The 24,112-nt window shown below is 45.3% G+C and overlaps 1 protein-coding gene across 1 annotated transcript; it reads right to left on the bottom strand.

Annotated features, from left to right (window-relative positions):
* Window positions 1-294: 294 nt before the first annotated feature.
* CXCR5 (C-X-C motif chemokine receptor 5) lies at window positions 295-23,994 on the bottom strand. Its single transcript, XM_073320596.1, has 3 exons — window positions 23,169-23,994; window positions 8,145-9,288; window positions 295-2,350 (listed from the first exon to the last, which is right to left on the bottom strand). Exons 2-3 carry the CDS (start codon window positions 8,181-8,183, stop codon window positions 1,274-1,276), a joined length of 1,116 nt encoding a protein of 371 aa, XP_073176697.1. The 5' UTR covers window positions 8,184-9,288; window positions 23,169-23,994; the 3' UTR covers window positions 295-1,273.
* Between the last annotated feature and the right edge of the window lie 118 nt (window positions 23,995-24,112).

Here is a 24,112-nt window from a genome sequence, read left to right as displayed (position 1 = left end):
AAATTTTTAAAAACACGGTCGATGCAGGTAGAGCTAGAATGCCTGAAAGCACAGTACAAAGCATAGCAAAAAAAACTTTCCCTTGTCTGCCCCTGAAAAAACACCCCACAAACCCTCCCCCCGCCCCCCAACAACTCTTCTCCTTCCATGTTCTGTTTTACTCTGGAATAACGGGAATTCTTGCTCTCAACACCCAAGAGATACAGCAACTGAACCACAAAGCAAATCAGTAACACATTCAGCCTTCTTTCCCTCCCCCCCCCCCCACTAGTAATCAAAGTAGGAGAGGTCTGTGCCACCATTCAGTTACAAGGCTGGACAGGGCCTGCTCAGAGAATATTCACCCTCAAAGGAAATCAATTAGTTCCAGTAAGTCAGTAATTGGAATTATTAATAGCAATAAAATGGATTGAAAGTGAGAGAGAAAATGTGCAGCTTATGGGCAGGAAAGAAATTCCTGACAGTAAAGTCTTTAGGCCTATGGAAGAGTCTCCCAATGTGAGTCGCAGAAACACCACCATGTGGGATCAAGGCACCCAACCTGCCCAAAGTCCCAGGAAAGGCACAACAGGAGACAACCCCACGTTTGCTGGAGGAGATGGGCTGGCTGCCTCACAGGCCTCTTCTACTTCCAGATTCTGTGATGCAGTCAGAAAAACAGTGTCCAGACCTTTGTATTGACCAGAATGGTGAGTAACATGCAGCTATGTGCCCAAGTAACTGAAACATACTCTAAACTTCTTCATATTTTACATAACTTTCATTAAACATAGAACTGTTTCTAATTAAAAGCAATAATTGGGCTATATCACTTTCTTCTGAGCACCTTAATAAGCAGCACAGACTCTTCCATTTCTCTGATAAAAATCTCTCCATCATCTGGAATTTCCTGTTTGTCGCTTTCTAAGGGCCCAATTCTGTGGTTGGCTCTGCACACTGGGGCTCCTCCAGTGGGGAGGATGCAGTATCAGAGCTAACTTGCTAGGGTCCCAGCCAGCCCCTTTGCAGTAGTTGCTATGTAAAGTCAGTATTTGCCAAGGGCTACCACAAACCATTTCTCCACATATTTAGCACAGGAAGTAAATATGTGGTAACGGCTGGCAAGTATTTGCTGTTTTAATGGTGCCCTTTAGACCTCAGTTTCTTGTGGAAAGGAGAGAAGTGGTAGGGATGATACTGAGGCGCAGAGCTGAGTCCTGTTCCAAGGGCATTACATGCTCTGCTGGCCAGGAACACCAAGGTCTATCTCAGCCCGTGCCCAGTTCTTTCCTCACTAGAAAGTGCTGACAGAAGTGATGGTGTCCGACTCAATCCCACTGCTCTTCCTCGTCACATCAAGGATCTCCTGCAGGGTCTCTTGGCTTATGCAGCCCAGGTCACGGAGAATCCGGAAGAAGTCGTTGCGGAACTTGACTCCGACAAAGGCATAGAGGATGGGGTTGAGACAGCAGTGTGTGAAGCCAATCACCTCTGTCACCATGATGCTGGTGGCCAGCTGGTCCGCCAAGGCACAATCGCTCGGTAAGGTTTCTAGCTTGTCTAGCGTGTCCAAAAAGATGACCATGTGGTAAGGGCTCCAACAGAGTAAGAACACCCCTGTGACCAGGATGGCTACTCTCACGGCCTTCTGCCTCTGCAGCCGCTGGGACTGGCACAGGGTCCTCACAATGGCTGTATAGCAGTAGCACATGACCAGCAGGGGCACGAAGAAACCCACAATGTGATACAGGAAGCGGGTTGCCAGCCACATGTTGCTGCCATGAATCCCAACTTGCTGGAAATTGCAGACACTGTGGTTGCTCTTGTCTGACCAGACCTCCATGAGCACTAGATCGGGCAAGGTCAGCACCAGGGAGATGAACCAAATGGCCAGGCAAGTGAGATGGATGGACCTGACTCTGCGCTTCCTGTAGGTGTGGATAGCATACACTATGGCCAGGTAGCGATCCACACTGATGCAGCCTAGAAGCATGCTGCTGCAGTAGAAGTTGATCTTATGAACAGCACTGAGGACTTTGCAGAGGAAAGTGCCGAAGATCCAGCCAGTCAAGCTCTCGGCCACACCAAAAGGCAAGGTGAGCACTAGCACCAGATTGGCCAGGGCCAGATGAAAGAGGAAGTTCTCGGTGGTAGTGCGGGCACGCTTGTAGCGCTCCAGGATGATCAACACCAGGGCATTGCCCAAGGTCCCCAGAAGAAATATCAGAAGGTAGACTAAGGGCACAAAGATCTTCTTGAAAGGATGTGTGGGATCGCCAGCTGGAGACAAGACTGTATCTGGACAAAAGTAGTCCTCATAGGATCTTGTGGTGTTGTCATTGTCATAGTCACTGAATTCCCCCAGCAAATTCTGCAGAACAGGAGGAGAATCCCATTACAGGCTGCAGTTTCTGTACAGCCATTTCCCAGGAGAAAGCCCAACCATTACATAGGAAATGCCAGACGAGATTAGACCCTAGTCTGGAGGAGGATATCTTGTTGGTTTACATAGAGGCATTAGAATATTCTCCATATTATTCTCCACCCTATTCCTTGTTGACATTCACAGGTTGTTTGCTTTCTGACCACTGCTGCACACTGGGCAGAGCCCTCCATCGAGCTGGCCACCCTCACGCCCTTTCCTGAGTTGATGCAGTTAATTCAGAACCCTGTACCGTCTATGAATAGTACATTTTCCCCTCCTATGTGCATTACTTTGTACTTATCAACACTGAACTTTAGTCACCATTGTGTTGCCCATTTCACCTGGCTTGGTTGTGTCCCTCTAATTAATTTTTCTGTCATTTTCTACCATGTTAATTCCATATTCTGTTCCCAAAACTACCTTCACACACTGGCCCCAGGCAAGGACTTTCTTTGATTTGTCTGTAGAGCTATTACAAAGCATGCTGCGTCTTGAGACGGAGGGTGTATTGCCACTCCTCTGGACTCAGTAGTGTCCTGCAGTGTGACTGTCTGAGCCCCTTGGGCTGAACTCCTGCTGGGAGTTTGTGATATCAGGTCCACGCCCAATATGCAGGCTCTGATGCTGCCACACAAAGTGAGATTTGCACTGGGAACAATGCAGCAGCTGGCCAGTGGAGCGAGCTATACGTAGGCACTGGAGATGGGAGGGCCATTGCCTCCTACTTTTTAAGAACCTGGCTGAGAGGGAGCACACTGTGCCTGGCTAGCAGCAGCTGGGTTCTGCTCTGCCTTGTGGCACGTGCAGCAGCTGGTCAGGTCCTGCTGTGTGTTGTCTTGCATGCCTGCAGCTGGCCCCTCACCTGTTGGTGGCTGAAACCACAGCAGTGGCTTCTAGGGGCCGGGGCCTAGCCAGGTTTGGGAAGCAGGACAGACCCACTACCCAAAGGCCTCGGGCTTGCCAGCAAGGAGGGTAAGGAGTGAGGGAGGGCAGGGACTTAAAGAAGATCCTGCAGGTGGGGGGGCTTGCCCTCCTTGCTTTTATAGTCCTTTTGGCACCCACGGAGCTGTATCACACACCAAGTTTTTTATTCAAAGCAGAAATCAAATCAAAACCTTAGCACTAGAAAGCTGGCAGCTCTGGCAAAGCCCACCATCACCGTGGAGCATATGCTCCGACCGTCCTGTGCTGCTCCAGGCAGGCAATGGACAGAGCCTAATGCTTGCCAAAACAAGGGTGCTCAGAAAAAGAGGAGAAAAGGGGAGGGTAGAAATCAATGAGGAGAAGAGGAACAAAGGGCAGAGCAAAGGCTCATGGCAAAAATGTCAGACAGCTCAACAAATACTAACTAGAAGATGGTAAGGGTTCCCCTGCAGTCACACTGAGCGCTCTACCCCTCCCAAACACCTACTCTGGAGACTCTTGCATTGACCACAGCGGAAGTTTCTGCTCGCTGTTTTCATACCTTTCACTGCCAGCTGTAGCTGCCTGCACCTGCTGCACCTTCCCCCATTCGCTAAATACTAGTGCTGCTTGAGCTGTTTTCAGAGCTATTTTTTCTTTTTTTGGTTGCTTTTTTTTAAAGAAACATCTCAACTGTCCTGTGAAATACAGTGAGTGTGAATCCCCCCAGTCATGAGACCCAAGGCCATATGGCAGAGGCAGAAAGCTCCCTGATTGGGGACACCCCCCTGAAACACACACAAGCTATCTCTGGCTGTAGCAAGTGAAGGCCTCACTTAAGGCAATGACATGTTGTTAGCTTCTCACCCGTAGAGAGCAACCCATGGGACGTTGCACTGTGGCAGAGAGCTGCTGTGCACTCACACGAATCTTTAAAGTGCAGTTTTGGAAAATAGCAGGGTACTGGTGCTGCGTTACTCTTGTCTCCCCAGTGCCTCCTCTTGGGAGATGCTAATAGGCCGAAAGGTCAGGAAAGAAACCACAAACACCCCCAATCCTGTCCACACAATTGGTTGGGTTTTCTGCCTTCATCTAAAGCTACAGCAGGGCACCAGCCTGGAGGGACCAACACTCACCTCCACTAACTAAAACTCTGCAAAACCAATAGCTGTGAAGGAGGAGATATGGCAAAGGGAGTCTTTAAACTACCCTCAATTTCAACTTTTTCTGTTCCTAAAAATATGTCCTAGCAATTGCCCGTCCGGCGTACATACCAGGAGTTAATGATGCCCATGGAACTTGTGCTTATAGCACTGACTATGGCAAGGGTCAATGCCCAAGAGCTAACCCAATGCTGGGGTGGTTATATGACCTCCTGCCTGACAAATACATCATTAAGGGGTTCTTGTTTCAAAGGGCCCTCAGGATCTATGCCATCTGCAGCCCACCAGCTGCTGTACTATTAACAGGTTTCAGAGTAGCAGCCGTGTTAGGCTGTATTCACAAAAAGGAGTACTTGTGGCACCTTAGAGACTAACAAATTTATTTGAGCATACGCTTTTGTGAGCTACAGCTCACTTCATCAGATCTGATGATGTGGCTCACGAAAGCGTATGCTCAAATAAATTTGTTAGTCTTTAAGGTGCCACAAGTACTCCTTTTCTTTGTACTATTAACGTGGACTGTGAATGTGCACAGCATCTCATTAAATGCATACAAGGTTCCTTCTCTAAAAAGTTAGATTTTCCCTTAGCAAAAGAAAACAGGCTCCCCAAGAACCAGGAAAGGGTTGGAGGGGTTCCAAGCATCAGAGGGAGGAGGAGATGCGCAGAACAATTTGGGAATGCAGGGTTAATCACAAGAGCGCAGCATGGTGTCAAAACAAAAGGATAGCAACCCTTCAAAACATGGGCAGTGACTGTGCAGTGCTAAACCGTTTTAACTGCAGCGAGTGGCTGTCAGTATCACCTTGCGTTTACAACAGAAGACGCTGCACTCGAGCACCACTATCTGCCACCATCTCATCTCTGATAAGGTGACAGGTAGGGTATTGTTTGTTTTTTACTGTAAGCCACTCGCCTTTGGCTTGGGAAATGTGCACAGTGCAGTGACTGAGCCATCCTCTCATGTACATCTCAGGCTGGGAGAGAGTAGCGAGTGTGGGTGGAAGCACACAGAGATGAGTCAAAGAGACAAAGCATTTAGGTATTGCTAATCCAAGCTGAAGCAGAAAGGGGTTGGAGCGCAGCTACAAGAGTTGCATAGAGTGTGACACACTAGGGCTATTAGAACAAAGATGTGAGGTACCTTACAGCTTTCAATATGATAGGGGCAGAGATTAGTCCCCATGACTCATAGTGCCAATATGCTCTCTCCAACTCCTGCCGCTTGGCCAGGGACTCAAAATTTTGCTTTAAGGACGGATTTGCTGGGAAAACGTGTGCACACACAGAAGCCTGTACTACAGGAGTTCTCAAACTGGGGGTCGGGACCCCTCAGGGGGTCACAAGGTTATTACATGAGGGGGGGGTTTGCAAGCTGTCAGCCTCTACCTCAAACTCCACTTTGCCTCCAGTATTTATAATGGTGTTAAATATATAAAAAAGTGGTTTTAATTTATAAGGGGGGGGGAGTCACGCTGTGTGAAAGGGGTCCCCAGTACAAAAGTTTGAGAACCACTGCTCTAGTAGAGGAAAAAAGGGACCTAAAAATAAGGAAGGAGGAAGGAATAGAACAGGAGGATTATGTAATATTTTCTGTTTGTCACTGCTGTGGGTATTTGTGTGTAATGATGGGGAATTACATGTAAAATAAAACAGAACGGGCAAGCCCAACATGGCATTGTGTGTGTGTGTGTGTGTGTGTATCTTCCCTTGCAGGAAGATAGATAGATTACATTTATTTAATGCAATCCCTCAGGCTTTCTGCTTAAGAGGCTCCTAGAAAATAGAGATGGAAAAAACATCCCCCTATTAGTTCATCAAGTTCAGCCTCCCTCAACTCCTAGGAGGACATTAAACTAATTCTACTCTACCTCACAACTGCCCATCTCTTCAGTCCCAAAGTCATCCATGTTCCACACAGATCTGGTGTTCCCCTCACAGTTGAATATCATTTACAGCTGAGATAAAGTCATGGAGCTGAAGTTCTGGAAAGTTATTCACAACCAAGGAACAAATCCCACAGCACTTTAATTTCCTTGCAAGAATAATTTTGTGTCTGTTTCAGACTACATCCCCTATCTGGACCTGGGCAGGTTAAGCAGTAAGGACACGACACCAATCTTAGCTGTTTTTCTGCCAATAGGATAATTTATACATCAGGCATATAACTGGGAGGAGAGTGAAAAAAACAAAACAATCAGAATTGGTCTAAGATTCCACTAAGAGTTGTTCTGCAGAGCTTCCCCACTGGATTCTGTACCTTGACCACCGCCCCCCGGGCTTTGCCCCTGCACTCAGCCAGTGCTGCTGCAGTGGAGATGCTGCTCCCACTTTTCACTTTTTTCATTAGGGAGTGAGCTCTGCTTTACCCCCAGCTAAACTCTACCACCACAATTCTCCTGCTTGAGCCTTTCATTTCAAAGGAGAGGTCAGGGTGATCAAAGAATGGGAAGTATCGTTTGCCAAAAAATTGTGACAAAAATAATGGTTCATTTTGTTTTAAAGTTTTCACAGGATTTTTCAACTAAACAAATCAAAAATTGTTCTGGGGTTTGTTGTTTTTTGGGGGGAGGTGAGGGCTGCTTTTCTCACTATCCCCCCAAAGGAAACAAGGGAGAAAAAGGTAAGGAGAAAAATTAAACCTAAATGGAATTAATATGTTTTGATTTGAACAGAAACAAAACAATTTCCTTCGAAAAGTCATCTTTAAATTAAAAAAAAAAAGGTTGAAAAACTTCTGAGTCACTCTATTTAAAAGCCAGGCTTTGTGGCAAATCTGATGTGAGCTTTCCTTAGCATGGAACAATCATCTTTTCAAAGATATTATTGTTTTCAATTTACAAGGCTAATTAGAGGGTGGAATATACTGTGTCATAATTCAAACCTAGGATATTTGTAGTATAGCTTCTCTCCCAGTAAAAAAACGCTAATATAAATATGCTACAGAACTGCCCTCAGGCAGGCTCTGCAAGCCGACCCACACATAGGAAAGGATAAAATGCAGGCAGGGATGTGAGTATACAATTGTTATTGTGGGATGTAGGTCTTCCATGTTTCCCAGTGTTATTGTAGATTATCCAGTTACTCCTGTTTGTTAAAGTTAGTGGGTTTGATTTCCTATGGAATGGCACTTTGTGCACTCATTTACACCAGTGCACGGTGGTGTAAAATGCTGTCAAGTCAGAATACGTGTTTTAAACCCACTCTCTGCTTGTTTAAATGACTACACAAGGTGGGCTTCTCTCTAAGCAAGTTAACCTAGGAAGGAGACACATCTGATTCCTACCATCTCAGAATGAGCCTTTCGGCCACAAGAACAGAGGCTGCAATCCCAGCACCCACAGCAAAAGAATTATAGAGCCAACCACTGAAGAAAACAATTTAAAGATATGGCATCAGTAATCATAGCATGTGAGAAGGGCTAGCATTCTCGTCTGCACCTCCTGCAGCTGACAAAAACATCCCTAAATAGGTGCTTTGGAGTCCAACTACAATGGTTTAAAATTTTAGCTTGAGACCAAATGTATCTTAACGAAAGGGAGAAAGTATGTGTTTGTGGGTGGGAGAGATTAAAAGCCAAGCTCCTCAGCCCAGATATAAGATCTGCCACCCCCCCAGAATCCTCATCCTAAACACGTGGACATTGCAAAAACAAAGAGTCGTGCATGACTTACCATGTCATAGCTCTTCATAGAGATGCTGTAGGGCCCCATTATTTGGGAGGCACTGTTTGTCTCCTCCAGTGGTTTGGGTAGAGGCTCTGACAGAGAATATCAACCAACTTCCCTTTCTGATGAGAGCTTAATAATTTAACTGAGTGGGGCGGGGAATCTAGTTCTCATCAACAAAGTATTGAGCTTTTCAGCTTTGCAAGGCAAATGAGCTCAAAGCTCAGAATGACGTATTTGAGCGTCAGATTAGAATCTTGCTCTATCATCTTGGCTTTAAACTGTTTTTTAAAGTATGGTTTTGAATAATCAAAAGCTCCCATAATCTGCAACAGAGCAAAGCCCCCAAGTCCCTTCCCAAATCCTTAATCCAGTACAGAGGCTTTTATAGAAGACACTGCACTGGGTTTGGGCAATGTACAAAAAATATCTAAGATTTTAAGACATGTTCTACTCATGGGAAAAGTTTATTTCTAACCCCAAAAATGCCCTGGATTAAGACATGGCCCTCTAACTCTAATAGCACCAGCTGCTTTAAGCCCTCAGTTTTTCTCTTCTTCCCTCTGTTTCAGCTCTCACCATTATCCAAAGTAACCGAACAGTGTGCTCCAGAAGGACATTGGCAGAATGGCTGGAGCAGGAATGGGGGAACAGATAATTAATTAATTAATATTTGTACAACACTCTGTGTAAAGTAAGAGTCCATTTGATTATACAGTCCCCTTGTAGCTACTGCATTACTCAAATTCCCATTGAGAAGGATGTCGTCTCTGCTGGTGTGCAGGGGTTGTCTGTTGCCTTGTCCAAAAATGTTGCAGTGTCAGTGGGAGAGGGAAGGGCAAATTCATGGTGCCCAAACCCAACCATTAGCTCAGCAGGACAGAGCAACATGGTATCCTGGCCTTCTTTTCTTCATCCTTGTTTTGACAGATACCATAGTGCAGAGGTGTGAAGCTCTGTCCAGGGTAATGCCTGATCTCTGCAAGGCAGAGTGCATTGGCACTGAGGCCGCCATGCTGGAGAGGATGTCTGAATGGCAGTCATGCAGAGGAAGTGGGGGGCACAATCCTTGCTTTCACTGGCCTTTATGCCATTCATCATAGGAGCAGCGAACCACTGCACTGGCTTCAGTCAGTCTGCATCCCCTTGCCTGTAAGACAATCAGCTTGAAGAAAAGCAGGCAGCTGTGATGAGAAGCACCTCTGCCCCTAAGATGCTGCATTCAGTTCTGGACACATGGCTGGTCCTACGGAAAGTATTATACTGTTCTTCCGCACCCACCCTGCCACTTCCTGCCTGCCAAAGTGGAGACAGACAGCCAACCAGAGAAGTTGCTCCAATAAAAGATATTACCTTACCCACCCTGTCTGACAGAGACAGACAGACACACACACACCCTTGTGGCCTGTGTGGACTCGCCTTCATGCCCCAGGAGGTAAGGCTGAAAAACAGCTATCCAAACAAGAGGCGGAGAGTTCACACTCTGCTAGGGCATGCTGTTGCCAGGGGAATAGGACATAGCACTTTGGGTGGTACACTGACAGCGCAAGGCCCTATGTAGACTCATGAGCACCAGAATGCAATTGCCTGGGACACTGCAGTACCAGAGCCATGTAGTACGGTACTGGGAAGAGCAACACGCAGTATTTAGAGGCTGGAAGGACTGAGAGCTAAAGAATCAAATTTGGCTAAACGCCCACAGGAGGGCGGATAGCTACAGGTATTTGAAGGACATAAGTGTTAAGAAAGAGAGGGGCATTATTTAGAGAGGCAGGGTAGCCCCCTAGACTGTGATTCTGTAGACCGGGGTTCTATTCCCAGCTCTGTCACTGACCAGGTGGGTGACCACGGGCAAGTCACAGCCCCTCCCTATACCTCAGTTTCCTCATCAGCAAAATGGGGATAATGATACTAACGACCTTAGTGAAGTGCTTTGAAATCTACAGATGAAAAGTTCTACCAAGGAGCACACTATTATTATGGTACATTGGGTGTAACTAGAAGCAAATGGGATGAAACGGGGCAGTAGGAACTGTAGGCTGGAGACATCTTCCAAGGGTGTGAACTATGGGCCAGTCTGCCCAGAAACCCTGCATGTATCTGGTATAACCCTTCTAGGCATGAGCCTTACAAAGCAGAGATGGGCAGGTCATGCAGTCCACAGGCAAAACAATAGGTGGGCAACTCACAAAAGTGACTGGATCCCCAGACAAGCTGTGAGGGTAATCTAGCCTCTGACTTCCTGGGTGTTTTAAGCTTCTCTGGGTCTCATCAGGCTGCAGAACTTTGTCCTCCCTGGTGTCTCTGGCACATTGTCTGGGCATTGGCTCTCAGTTTGTTATCCCTTCACAGAAATGGAGCTCTTCAGCCCACCTGCCCTAGGCCCCCAGGACAAGTGCTGACACCCAAGATAGCCCAGTTGCTTAAAACACACCCTCTCCCTCCTTCATACTGCAAAAGGTGTGAAGCTTCTGGTTATGGTTTAATTGTCTCTGGAGACACAGTAACTGTGAAGCACGTAGCACACATACAGAGACACACTGCACAGAGACAAACACCTTAATGCTCTTCAAACGAAGCAGAGTACAGATCATACCAAACAATAAACCTCTTAAACTGCAATATCCGTCACTAGCTCTTCCTTTGAGAGTCCTTGGGGGGGGGGGGGGGGAAACGGACGGACCATTTGCGGCCAGGAAGGCAGGCAGAATGACCCCTGCCTCATGTAGAATTTTTACCTGTTGTGTGGTTTCTCCCTCATGAAGTCGTTGCCCAGCTTGCATGACCACCTTACTCTTTCCTACCCCTACACTTCCTCTTCCTGTCTGGTTCCTCTGTTCCTATGTGTTTATTAAACCTCTCCTGGACACTTGGCCATTTTTTGGTCTGCTCCTCTCTTTCCCTACTCCCTTCAGAGGGGAAAATAAAACTGGTCTCCCAAGGATGCAGCTAGTTTTTACTTTCTAGAATAATATTGTGACCAAAGTATTGTCATTAACTTTAAGTATTTCCTACTGTCCTCAGTAGGAGGAAGACATGCTGTCATGCTGGTAAGACATGATGGATACACATACATCTAGGCATTCATGATACAGCATCTTTCATAGTAACAATTAAAAATATCATCCAGAATTCATAAATTTGTACTGACAGATTCCCAAATTGTCACATCTGTACATCCCATTTGCACTCTGAATTATCCACTGAAGTTCTCACAATTAAGTTAATCAATACCCCAGCTACCAGCCTCCACCAGACATCTACTACAGGGTTAGCCTTTTGGCCTGCAGGACATCAGTAAAAAGAAAAAAAAAAGGTTAAGCGATATTTTCACCTTCTTGTTCCATCACCAGAGACTGGCTGGTGTAACAGCGAGTTTCCGGACTCACCAACCCCTCTGTCAGGGGGAAAGGCTGAGATGGCCTGTCAATTCTGGAGTCGGCAGAGAACACACTATTATTATGGTACATGGGGTGTAACTAGAAGCAAATGGGATGAAACTGGGCAGTGGGAACCGTAAGCTAGAAACATCATCCAAGGGTGTGAACTATGGGCCAGTCTGCCCAGAAATCCTGCATGTATCTGGTATAACCCTGCTAGGCATGAGCCTTACAAATACAGAGACACACGAGGGAGTAACAAGATGCCTCTATTTAGGAACAGGCTTCTAACCTTTAAGCTTTCTGCAGCAAAGCATGGAGGTAGAATTACCTCCAAACAGGTCCAGCAACTCTCTGCTATTGCACGGAGCTGCGTAATGACAGCCTGCCCCTTGTAGTAAGAGGACGCCCTGAAACATAAAACCTTGTATCAGAGGCCTGGTATGAGGCCTAAGGCCTGAACTAAAGAAATGGTCAAGACTTTGTTAACATAAAGCAAAATTAAACTGTGAGCCAGAGGCAGGCCCTGCTCACAGAAGCTGGCAAGGAAAGGGCTGATGTTGCAAAAATACACATACCTAAAAGGTACTGGACACTAAAGATATAAACGTGCCAGGATGGTACCAAGAACACTCCGATACTTGCACATTCCACACATAACAAGGAACAGGCTGACCCATCCTAAAGACAGGCAGAAGGATAATATGATGGCTTGAGCTGTTTTGTTTGAACCAACATGTACAAGAAGAGAGGCGGGACCTTACCACATAGACGGGTTGTACCTCAATACATCAGGAGTGACGTGTAATGTGTTTGTACCTGCGTATAAGGATGCATCCGAGTGGTTGTCTTTGTCTGGCCTAGGGGGCAGTGGTAAATACTGCCACTGACTGAGCCAGTCCAGTGTCAGGGAGCACATATGTACTAGCAGAACTGTAGACCTCTGATCCGGGGAGCTAGAGACTGTGTTTAGTTTGGCAATAAACCTGGCCGGGTGCCTTCATACCTTATCGGAGTCCGGGGCCATTGGGTTTTTCCTCATGACATCTGCTGTGCCAGCTATCTGCAGAGCCGGGGCAGCACACAGAGGGAACACACACACACATGCAGCCGACTGTTATCATCATTGAACAGAGCAGAGCACCACACTGGTGACGTCTGATGACACCCCGATAGTGTCCCACTCTTCCTTTCCCAGACTCTCAAGCAGAGTTTGCTGGGAGCCTGAAGAAACTGATGCATCCAGCCAGTTAAGATAAACCAGGATCCCCCCCAACCCCCTTATTATTTAGTGACTGAACGTCTTTGCACGCTCCCAGGCACTGTACAAAATTACAAAGGAGATAGGCTGAGAGAGGCCTTCCCTACAGCCACTGCCAAAACGCTGCGTCTCTCTCAGGAGGAAATGCATCAAGTAGAGTTGGGGACAAAAGAGTAGACCTCAAAAACTGCAGCACCGCCAATCTATTGGGGATTCCACGGATACCACGGCACACCGGCCTTTTCAGACACTGTGCCAAAAGTTCAAACGCAAGGGTTGTAGGTACTTCAAAGGCTGGACTGTAACACCGTGAGTCCCCAGCATGCACGTGCGCACACACACATACAGCTAACAGGAAAAGACTATCTGATATGGCTGGCTGGCTAAAAGGAAAGGAAGCAGATACCCTAGGGGCAAAACCTGTGCCGGTGAAAAGTTAACTCTGCCTTTCAGGGCTGGGCAATAGCAGGGGAAAGGCTAACGTGTCATGGTTTATCAAGCATCTTCAACGCTATTCTTTCCCGGGAGGACAAATCAGTTCCTAGGGCTTGCAAGACAGGGCCTGGCCCTGGTGGTGGTATTGGTCTCATGGGACACCGTTTGCATCATCTCCCTATTGGCAGGTACATGTTCTCTGCTCAACAGTCTTCAGCTTTGGGCATCACAATGCAAAGTCCCTTCTCAGACTTATCTTGTCCTCCTCTCCTGTACACACTGGCTCAGTTCTCCATTTATCATGTGTTACTCTGCTGTAGTAGGTAGCTGCACCCCTACTGGTCTCACTCTGAACCCCACTCCTCTCCCCTAAAGCAAGCATTTTCCGAGAGAGCAGGTTTGTAATGCTGCGTCTGGCTCAGCATGCAACAGCTTCCTTACACCTATCCCTTCCCTGGGGAGACTTCCCCTCAGCCTAGCTGCGTCCTCTTTCCACAACAGCTAATGGACTGCCCCTTCCATTCCTGGTTCACACTGCATCTGTGGGCTGCCTGTCAGTTTGATCTGCCAATGCCCATGCTCCCTGGCAGCTTTCACACCTGTTGCAAGCCAGCTTCGCCTTAATATTCTGAGACCCTGGAGCAGCTTCTCCTGGGCCCACTCTGCTCCCTGGCTCCTACTTTTCCCATGAAGCTGCATATCTCCATGGCAGATTCCTACTGGGCTGTCTCTTCCCAGCCTCTATCTTGCCAGGCCACTGGACTGCTACAGCCTCTCACCTCCAACCCTTTGTATGGCTGCCTTTCAGGTGGGTGCTGCTGGCCTCCTTCCCCAGGAACTACATGCAACAGCCACTCTCCTTAGTGCTTAATTGCCCTGGGGCACTATAGCCATCTCCTGCCCTAGACCTAGGCCATGCCTTCCAGGGGATGAAGGGAAGAAGAGAGACAGAGCTGATCTATCTTCTGCTCTTCTTCCTGCCTCAGCTATTATAGTCTCTTTGTGACCAAGTTCTTTCAGAACATCCCAGATGTCCAACACCTACAAACTTACTGGCTTTAGGTGAATAACCATACCTTATAAAATTAAAGCAAGAGCTGACAGTAGGCAGCATGCACTTGCCCAGACTTAGCCTGGTCAAGACACTCGGGGTAATATCCTTACTTTTGCAAAGAGGGCCATGGATCTTTAATTATTTGCAAGAGAATTCAAAGGGTCCAGTGCCAAGGTTTTTGCCCAACAGTCCTTCTAAGGAGACAGCACTACTCCAGAGTAAAACCATGACACTGTCATGAGACCAAATGTCACTGTTGCACGGCTTAGGAAGTGCTCACTATCTCATAGAAGTAGGTCCATATTGTGCCTTTCAGATTATTTTGAATAATTAATGAAGCCTCACGTGGGTAGGTCAGTAACATCATCTCAGTATTACAGATAAGTACAGAGAAGCACAGAGAAATGAAGTGACTCATTCCTCAGAGTTAGAAAGTGAGTCAGTGGTAGAGTTGGAAATAAAATCCTGACTCCCAGTCCCCTACTTAACTGCAGGACCACCTAGCAAATATAATCTTTGTTCTATCATCCATGATTAATAGAAATTCTGATTCATCAGGCCAAGCCAAGCTGCTCTTCTCCTGTGAGGAAGAGCTGAGAAACCTGACCCTGCAGCAGCTCGAGTGAAGGGAGATTCCTGGTAATTCTGACATTAGGAAAAGCTTCCCTCCCCTAGGGAATTTCAGTCTGTCATTGGAGCCACGTGACTATCTGGGTAGTTCTGGTGGAGAGTTAATGGTGAAGAGGTGGCAGGATGACGACATTTGGGGTATTCCCTTGAAAGGAGACTTTATGAATCTTTGCATCAAAACAAGAACTGAAAGTGGAATAGAGACAGATGCAAAACAGAGACGACTTTCAGTCTGAATAGCTTTTAAAAGGACCAGCCTGAAGGAAATTAAAAATTAGTAAGTAGACCCTAAGATGAACTGCTTGCAACCATAAGGCCAGCACAGCCTGTACACTCCTAAACCACCTGTCCAGACACTAGCCCCAATGCCATTTAGCTTGTTTTGCTAGGCCATGGCAGAAAGTAAAACTCCTAAGGGACAGATTTTTAAAAAAAGAGCCAGGCACCCAATGGTTCTTACTGACTGCATTAGAAACTACTGCATGCTGGGCTCTTTTGAAAATCTGGTCACACCTGTCCACTACTCTCCATTGCTCAGATCAACTCCAATCCAGGGAAGGAGGATTACGAGAGGTCTCACAAATGTGAAGGAGGGTTTGCCACAGTGTGGTGGCACAGTTCGAGTTTTGCAGGCAGGTAAGAGATGGCTAGAGTGGGTGAGGTGGGTAGATAGGTAAATGGTGGGAGTAGGATGAGGCTTGTATGTAGGGAAAAATCAGAAAATCTAAGGCATAAAATGCATTACACCTAGCAAGGGACATCAAAGGCAATAAAAAGGGATTCTTCATACATTAGGAGCAAGAGAAAGATGAAGGGAAGTGTAGATCCTCTGCTTAGTGGGGAAGGGGAGCTAAGAACTGATGACACCAAGAGGGCTGAGGTGTTTAATGCCTATTTTGCTTCAGCAACACTAAAAACGTTAATGGTGACTGTCACTCAACACAACTAATATTAGCAACAAGGGGGAAGGAAAACAAGCCATAATAGGGAAAGAATTGGTTAAAGAATCTTTAGATAAGTTAGATGTATTCAAGTTGGCAGGGCCTGATGAAATTCATCTTAGGGTACTTAAGGAACTAGCTGAAGCCATCTAAGAACTGTAAGCAATTATCTTTGAGAATTCATGGAGGATGGGTGAGTTCCAGAGGACTAGAAAAGGGCGAAAGTTAGTAGCTATCTTTAAAAAGGGGAACAAAGAGTACCCAGGGAATTACAGATCAGTCAGCCTAACCTTTGATACCTGGAAAGATATGGAACAAATTATTAAACAATCAATTTGTAAGTACCTAGAGGATATCAGGGTTATAAGGAATAAAATCAAATCATGCCAAACCAACCTAATTTCCTTCTTTGATAGGGTTATTGACTAGTGGATGGGGGGGGGAACAAGAAGAAGTGCAGAGTACTACACTTGTGCATTTGATTTTTCCTTCCTAACTACAAAATGGGGAATAATTGGCTAGATGGTAGTACTGCTGAAAAGGATCTGAGGGTTATAGTGGATCACAAATTTAATATGAGTCAACAATGTGATGAAGTTGCAAAAAAGGCTAATATTCTGGGGGAGAGTAACAGGACCGTTATACGTAAGACAGAGAAGGTAATTGTCTCACTCTACTCAACACTGATGAGGCCTCAGCTGGAGTACTGTGTCCAATTCTAGAAACCACACTTTAGGAAAGATGTGGACAAATTAGAGAGAGTCCAGAGGAGAGCAACAAAAAAGATAAAAGGTTTAGAAAACCTGACCTATAAGGAAAGGTTAAAACAACTAAACATGCTTAGTCTTGAGAAAAGACGACTGAGGGGGAACCTGATCATCTTCAGATATGTTAAGGTCTGTTAAAAAGAGGACAGGGATTAATTGTTCTCCATGTCCACTGGAGGTAGGACAAGAAATAAAGGGCTTAATCTGCAGCAAGGAAGACTTAGAAAGTTTTTCCTAATATCTAACCTAACTCTGTAATTAAGCTATGGAACAGGCTTCCAAGGGAGGTTGTGGAATCCCCATCATTGGAGGTTTTTAAGAACAGATTAAACAAACTGTCAGAGATGATCTAGGTCTAGGTTTACTTGGTTCTGTCTCAGCACAGCAAGCTCAATTTGATGACCTCTCAAGATCCCTTCCAGCCCTACATTTCTATGAATATATATATTTGTTATTTTGCATCAGACCTAACAAAATCATGACAATGCAAATTAAACAGCTTCCCTTTTCTTCACTGGGACAGAGCACTGCAGTATTTGATACATTTGGGAAACCTCCTAATATAGAGTCTAAAGAGAGATGTTTGTTCAAGATTATAATATAGAGAGGCTCACTCATAAGGGACAGTATTATGAAGATAAGAATTTTGAGATATGCTCTGGAAACAGGGGGACTGAGAACACAGTGTAGATGTATACAGCCCCTCACCACAGATATCCTCTATTATTTAAATGAAAGTTGTGTTTATTTCTCATACACTGGTTTGTTATTTAATAACCCAGTATCATTACATGGTGTCAGAAGTGCAGAATGAAAAGGAGGCTGCAGTTGCAACAAACAGAGGCGAACAAAAGCGTGTGTGTGTGTGTGTGTGCGCGCGCGCGCACAATAGTAGCTTGGCTGGCTTTAGAAGGAAAAAAGCCAAAAATGAACGTGTTGCAACCTCCATCCAGTCTGCAACTGTCAGGCAATGTTGCAGAGAATTGGAAAAAATTCCAACAGAGATTTTAATTGTATTTAGTAGCCACAGGGGCAAACGAGCAAAATGATTAAGTGAAATCATCAATCTTTTTGCATGTTGCTGGGGAGGAAGCACTGGATATATAGAAGAACTTTAAGTTTGCTGAAGGTGAATGTATGAAGGTAAGTAAAATACTGACTAAATTTGAGGACCATTGCATGACAAACAGGAATGAGACCTTTAAGAGAGACAATTTTTTTACATTCATGCAATAAACTGATGACACCATAGAGCAATGTGTCACGGAATTAAGAAACCACAGTAAAACCTGTAACTTTGGTGAGCTGACAGATTCTCTGGTCAGAGACAGAATAATCTGCGGCATTAAAGACAATATGTTAAGAAATAGACTACTCCATGAAGGAGATTTAAATTTAGAAAAAACTTTCCAGATATGCAGGGCAGAAGAACCTGTGAAAGCACAAGCCAAAGAGCTGACTTCACCAGCAGGGATTATACATGTACTAAAAACAACAACAACAACAAAAAGAGTATAGCCAGAAAAGGTCAAATCAAAAAGTGGAACCACACACTATGAAAACCACTACTGCAGGTAGAGTGGGTACAGACAGCTATGTGGAAGGTGTGGATTGCAGCATGGCCCAAAAAAGAGCGTTGTGCCTTTGGGAAACTGTTATAAATGTGCAGAAAAAAAATATTTTTTTTTTTGCAAAATGCTGTAGATCCCAAAGGCAGAAAAGTCAAATGCATGCAGTTGAAAACAAGCTGGTTGAGGAGTTTTATGTAGATGTGCTGGGATCAAGCAAAACTGATGAGAGGGACTGCATATTACCAGTGAAAGGGGATGAAATAATTATTCCACTCAAACTGGACACAGAAGCACAGATTAATAAGAAACTGAAACAGAGACCAACAAAAATAAAAGTAACTGGTTATTCTGCAACAAATATACCAGTGAAGGAGATATGCATCGCTAGCATCTAATATAAGACCATGTACAGGCTCCTTCCTGTTCATTATAGTACCAAAGGAGGTGACACAAATTTTGGCAGCTTGTGAAAATCTGGTAAAATAGGTGTTCTGACTACAAGATCATACTAAACCTGACTATGAGGCACTCATTTGGGAGTATCATGATCTGTTTCAAGAGTTCAGTTGCTTGCAGGGTGAACATACAATCCAGAAAAACAAGCAAGTCCCTTCAGGTATCCATCCATGTAGAAAGGAAACTCCTAGAAAGTAAAAATTAATGGTACTGGTGTGCAGAACAGGAGGAATCATGGGAAAGTTTCATACCAAAACTGATACAAAAGCCAGTTGAAGTAGTACGCACCAAACAGGCATATTAAAATTTTCAGCAGATGCTTCACAATCTGGGTTAGGTACAGTGATTTTACAGAAACACAATGATTGCTGGCAACCAGTAGAATATACATCCAAACCACTGACTGATGCAGAAACCAGATATGCACAGACATAGAATGATAATGTGCTGAAATCTCATGACAATGAAATCATACAGGAGATGAAAGAAAATCAGAAGTGGAAGCAGAAATAATATTTTGACAATATTTATGTAATCCAGATCTCCCATCTCTTAGCCCAGATGATAGAGTGTGCCTGAGGAGTCACACCTCTAATACTTGGGGCTAAAGGGATACTGTTAAAGAACAGCTGCACCCAAGAATTTATGTAATCCAGAAAGACCAAAGGCACAAATACTGGCATCACTGAAGGGATCTAAGAGTAATCCCAGAAAGTTAAAAAACATTGACAGGAGATATGGACTCTGGCATTTACCAACCTACTGATTATTATGAATGGACAAAGGAGAAACAACCAACAAGAGAACTCAGACTCTAATGAAAGGGTGAGATACTGAAGATCAGAGAGGGAGATTAAATGTCCTGAAAGACTAGCCTGCCTAGAGAAGGGGTATTTGAGAAATGTGAGTGTTAAAGACTTACTCCACAGTGATGTGCTGGTAGCTTCTCTCTTGGTAGCGGATACATTGGGTATATGGATCATAGTTTATGGAAATGTACTAGTTGGGTTGAGAATTCAATGGATGTGTTATTAAATAGTTGTTAGCTGCTTATATAAGAGGGTTTTGTTTTTGTTTTTTAAAGGTAGTTCCCCAGTTTATTCTGCTTTGTGTGGCTTGTTTGGCAGAAGAAATTTACCTAATGAGATCAGATGGCATACCGAGGTGACCGTGACCGATGTAATGCAGGCAATGTAGGATGCAAAGCAGAGATGGGCGGGTCATGTAGTCCACAGGCAAGACAATAGGTGGGCAACTCACAAAAGTGACTGGATCCCCAGACAAGCTGTGAGGGTAATCTAGCCTCTGACTTCCTGGGTGTTTTAAGCTTCTCTGGGTCTCATCAGGCTGCAGAACTTTGTCCTCCCTGGTGTCTCTGGCACATTGTCTGGGCATTGGCTCTCAGTTTGTTATCCCTTCACAGAAATGGAGCTCTTCAGCCCACCTGCCCTAGGCCCCCAGGACAAGTGCTGACACCCAAGATAGCCCAGTTGCTTAAAACACACCCTCTCCCTCCTTCATACTGCAAAAGGTGTGAAGCTTCTGGTTATGGTTTAATTGTCTCTGGAGACACAGTAACTGTGAAGCACATAGCACACATACAGAGACACACTGCACAGAGACAAACACCTTAATGCTCTTCAAACGAAGCAGAGTACAGATCATACCAAACAATAAACCTCTTAAACTGCAATATCCGTCACTAGCTCTTCCTTTGAGAGTCCTTGGGGGGGGGGGGGAAACGGACGGACCATTTGCGGCCAGGAAGGCAGGCAGAATGACCCCTGCCTCATGTAGACTTTTTACCTGTTGTGTGGTTTCTCCCTCATGAAGTCATTGCCCAGCTTGCATGACCACCTTACTCTTTCCTACCCCTACACTTCCCCTTCCTGTCTGGTTCCTCTGTTCCTATGTGTTTATTAAACCTCTCCTGGACACTTGGCCATTTTTTGGTCTGCTCCTCTCTTTCCCTACTTCCTTCAGAGGGGAAAATAAAACTGGTCTCCCAAGGATGCAGCTAGTTTTTACTTTCTAGAATAATATTGTGACCAAAGTATTGTCATTAACTTTAAGTATTTCCTACTGTCCTCAGTAGGAGGAAGACATGCTGTCATGCTGGTAAGACATGATGGATACACATACATCTAGGCATTCATGATACAGCATCTTTCATAGTAACAATTAAAAATATCATCCAGGATTCATAAATTTGTACTGACAGATTCCCAAATTGTCACATCTGTACATCCCATTTGCACTCTGAATTATCCACTGAAGTTCTCACAGTTAAGTTAATCAATACCCCAGCTACCAGCCTCCACCAGACATCTACTACAGGGTTAGCCTTTTGGCCTGCAGGACATCAGTAAAAAGAAAAAAAAAAGGTTAAGCGATATTTTCACCTTCTTGTTCCATCACCAGAGACTGGCTGGTGTAACAGTGAGTTTCCGGACTCACCAACCCCTCTGCCAGGGGGAAAGGCTGAGATGGCCAGTCAATTTTGGAGTCAGCAGAGAACATTATACTACCGATTATTTTAACAAGGGATTCCCATATTTTTTTCCACATGTACCAGGATGAGCCAATGGACAGACTTGGTGAATCCATTTATATTCTCATTTAAATAAAGCTGATGAAGAAGGCAGGACTACTGGGCATCAAATGTGTATGAAGTGCATTTAGCTAGAAACATATTCTCTTTCTGAAAAAACATACTATGTTGATTAGCAGAACACAATACATGGAAATAAATAATCCCTGGAAGGGATACGTTAGCAGTATCCAGAGAGGGGATGACTCCCTCCGAGGCAGGAAAAATCAACTCTCCATGCACTTTGGCATCAGAATAATAGAAAGAGGTCCCAAGAGTTTCCTCCAGCACATCACTGGCATAGAACTGCAAGGCCCTCCAGCACCTACCGTACTTATGCCTGAGATCATCCCTTATCAAATACAAGGCTCTGTGGGTGAAAGTTTCAGATATAGTACTCATGGTCAGCCCTTGACCAAATGGTGCCCAGGCAAGGAATGTCTCCAGCGCCCTCCCCCCAACTCCATTTGTTAAACTTTTGAATACCTTATTTTTTATTGCATTTGTAGCCCATTTCAGGAGTTTGATGGATGATTTATACTCCCTGTCATATAAAATTGAGCAGTGATGCCCCGCCCCTTATATACCCACGAAGGCATGGCTGACAACATTCTAGGAGGTTCAGGGAAAAGGTAGTTCTCTGAAAGTCTAGAAGGGTCGACAAGATTCTACAAAGGTCCAGAACATTCTAGGAGGTTAGTGAAAAATGAATCTACCTACAGAATACCTGACACATTTTACTTCTAGCATTCTATTTTCCCTTTTGTCACTAACAACAAAAACATCACTCCAAGCCTGGCACCTCAGCAGTCACCTGGGTCACCTGCCCCTAAATTTGGCCCTGACAGAATTTACAAATCTGCTTTTCCTGTGTTCCCTGATGTCTTCAGAGGTTTCTTCCTGGTCCTGCCATAGAAAATTAAACATTTGTCATTTGAATGTTAATTTTTTGGTACTTAATTGACTAATGATGTGATGGTGTCTTAGTAACTAATGGTTTAAAAGCCACAGTGCAGCAAAGTAATTAAAGTGCTAATTGGTTAAGTGGGAGAGCATAAAAAGAAGGCATAAGGCATTAATAAAAAGTTTGTGCTGGTGCTGACTGATGTAAGAATAAATAAAGATAACCTTGAATTCTAAAGTGCTTTGTTGCAATAGTTATAACAAATTAAGCAGTGAGAGTGATGGACATATAAACTTGTGTACTAAATTTAAATACTTTAGGAATATATCCAAAATATTTTGCTTAATAAATTACTGTTTCCTTTCTATTTTGCAACTAAGTTTTGCAACTATTAAGACAAGTTTTCCTTTTAAATAACCTAATTTTTAAAAGAGATTTTTTTTCCTTCATGTTCAACAGTCAACTTTAGTTATCTAATTATTTTTTTTCATTAGCATTCGATATTTTTTCCAGTTGAGATTAAATAGACTGTGTATATTGCGGGGGCAGCAAAGCTGAAATATTTTTGTCCTTTGTAAAATATAGGAGACTTGTTCATTTCTAATTAAAGGATGAAAGGAAAGTCTTGGTCAGCTGATCCTTATAACTGAGAAAATAACTTACTATACTATTAATTTGAGTAGTCTCAACCAATGTCACCAATGGTTTTGCTGTCTGACTCTTACTTCAATTTGACTCACTTTAAAGTTACCTTAACAGAATTATTTCATGCTGGCCAGGAACAGTTTCACAATCTCCTAATTACTATTGGTGTAGAAATGAGACTTAAATTTTTAAAGTCGCTAATTTTAAAACCGTATCACCGGGGAGGAAACAACTATACTATATCTGACTCTAAATCTGTTGGAATAGTGCCAGTAGTTCGGATTTAGATGACAAGATTATTTAAAAAAAGCATTGTTCTATTTCTGCACATGTAATTAAAGTAAAATTAATGAAGAGGGGGAAGCTTAACTGAGATGTACCACGTCACCGTCTCACCTGGAGGGCCACTCGCTCCCTCGTCTTGGATTCATGTCAAGGCAGCTGTTTAAAGTCTCAGTCTCTCTCTCTCTTTCAGGACTGATTTTAATGTGGGTTTCACAGGGATGTTGACATCTCCTTCAGTGAATCGCTGATGGAAGGAGGAGGGCCGTGGAGACTCCTTTAAAGCAGCTGTTTAATGCTACTTCATTTATTTTTTAATGCAACAGAAGGAGGCTGGCTGGGCCGCACAGTCTCGCTTCCCTCGTTGTAAAACTCCCTCTCACTCCGCTTCACTCACGCTCGGTGTGAGGCGGTTTTTCACCCGCCCACGTGAGCGCGGGCCCAGCCCTCGCCAGGGCGGGAAAGCGGCTGCTGCTCCGCGGCCGCGTTTCGCAGCGGCCCTGGGGCGCCTCAGGGACACGCGAAGCCTCGTTTCACGCCGATTAGAAACCGCGCGCCCAGCCTCGCGGCTGGAGAGATGGCGGCGCGTGTGCGCGAAGAAACCGCGCACAACCCAGCCCGCTCCCCGCCGCGCGGTCCAGCCGCGGCTCCGGCCCGCGAGGCAGGCAGGGAGCCCAGGCTGTCCAGGGCAGGGGAGGCTTAAGTGACGCGAGGAGGAGGAGCTGGCGGGGCTCGGGCAGGCCTGGAGGGAGCAGTAGATGCCGAACGCAGACTGTGACTGTCCCCTTTAAAAGAAGCGCGGATGAGCCTGGCGTGGAAATGGCCGAGGCTGAGCTGAGGCGGGAGGGTGAGGTGGGTAAAAGCCTGACTGAGGCGGGCGTCCCCGGCGGAAAGGGACACGCGGCTTGTCGCGGAGTCCGAGCCTGGAAGCGCCGAACAGCAGGTGACGGCGGGTTCCGGGTGGGCTCCGCGTGGGGCGCTGGCAGCGGCGTGGGAGCTGGGGTAGGTGGGGCTGGGGGCGGGGCTGGCGCCGCGGGGCTGCTGCCGCCTGTGGGGTA

This window comes from Lepidochelys kempii, chromosome 22 (genome assembly GCF_965140265.1).
Source record: "Lepidochelys kempii isolate rLepKem1 chromosome 22, rLepKem1.hap2, whole genome shotgun sequence".
Classification (NCBI taxonomy): domain Eukaryota; kingdom Metazoa; phylum Chordata; order Testudines; family Cheloniidae; genus Lepidochelys; species Lepidochelys kempii.
The sequence above is the reverse complement of the archived record's forward strand: the minus strand, read 5'-3'. Positions and strand labels throughout refer to the sequence as shown.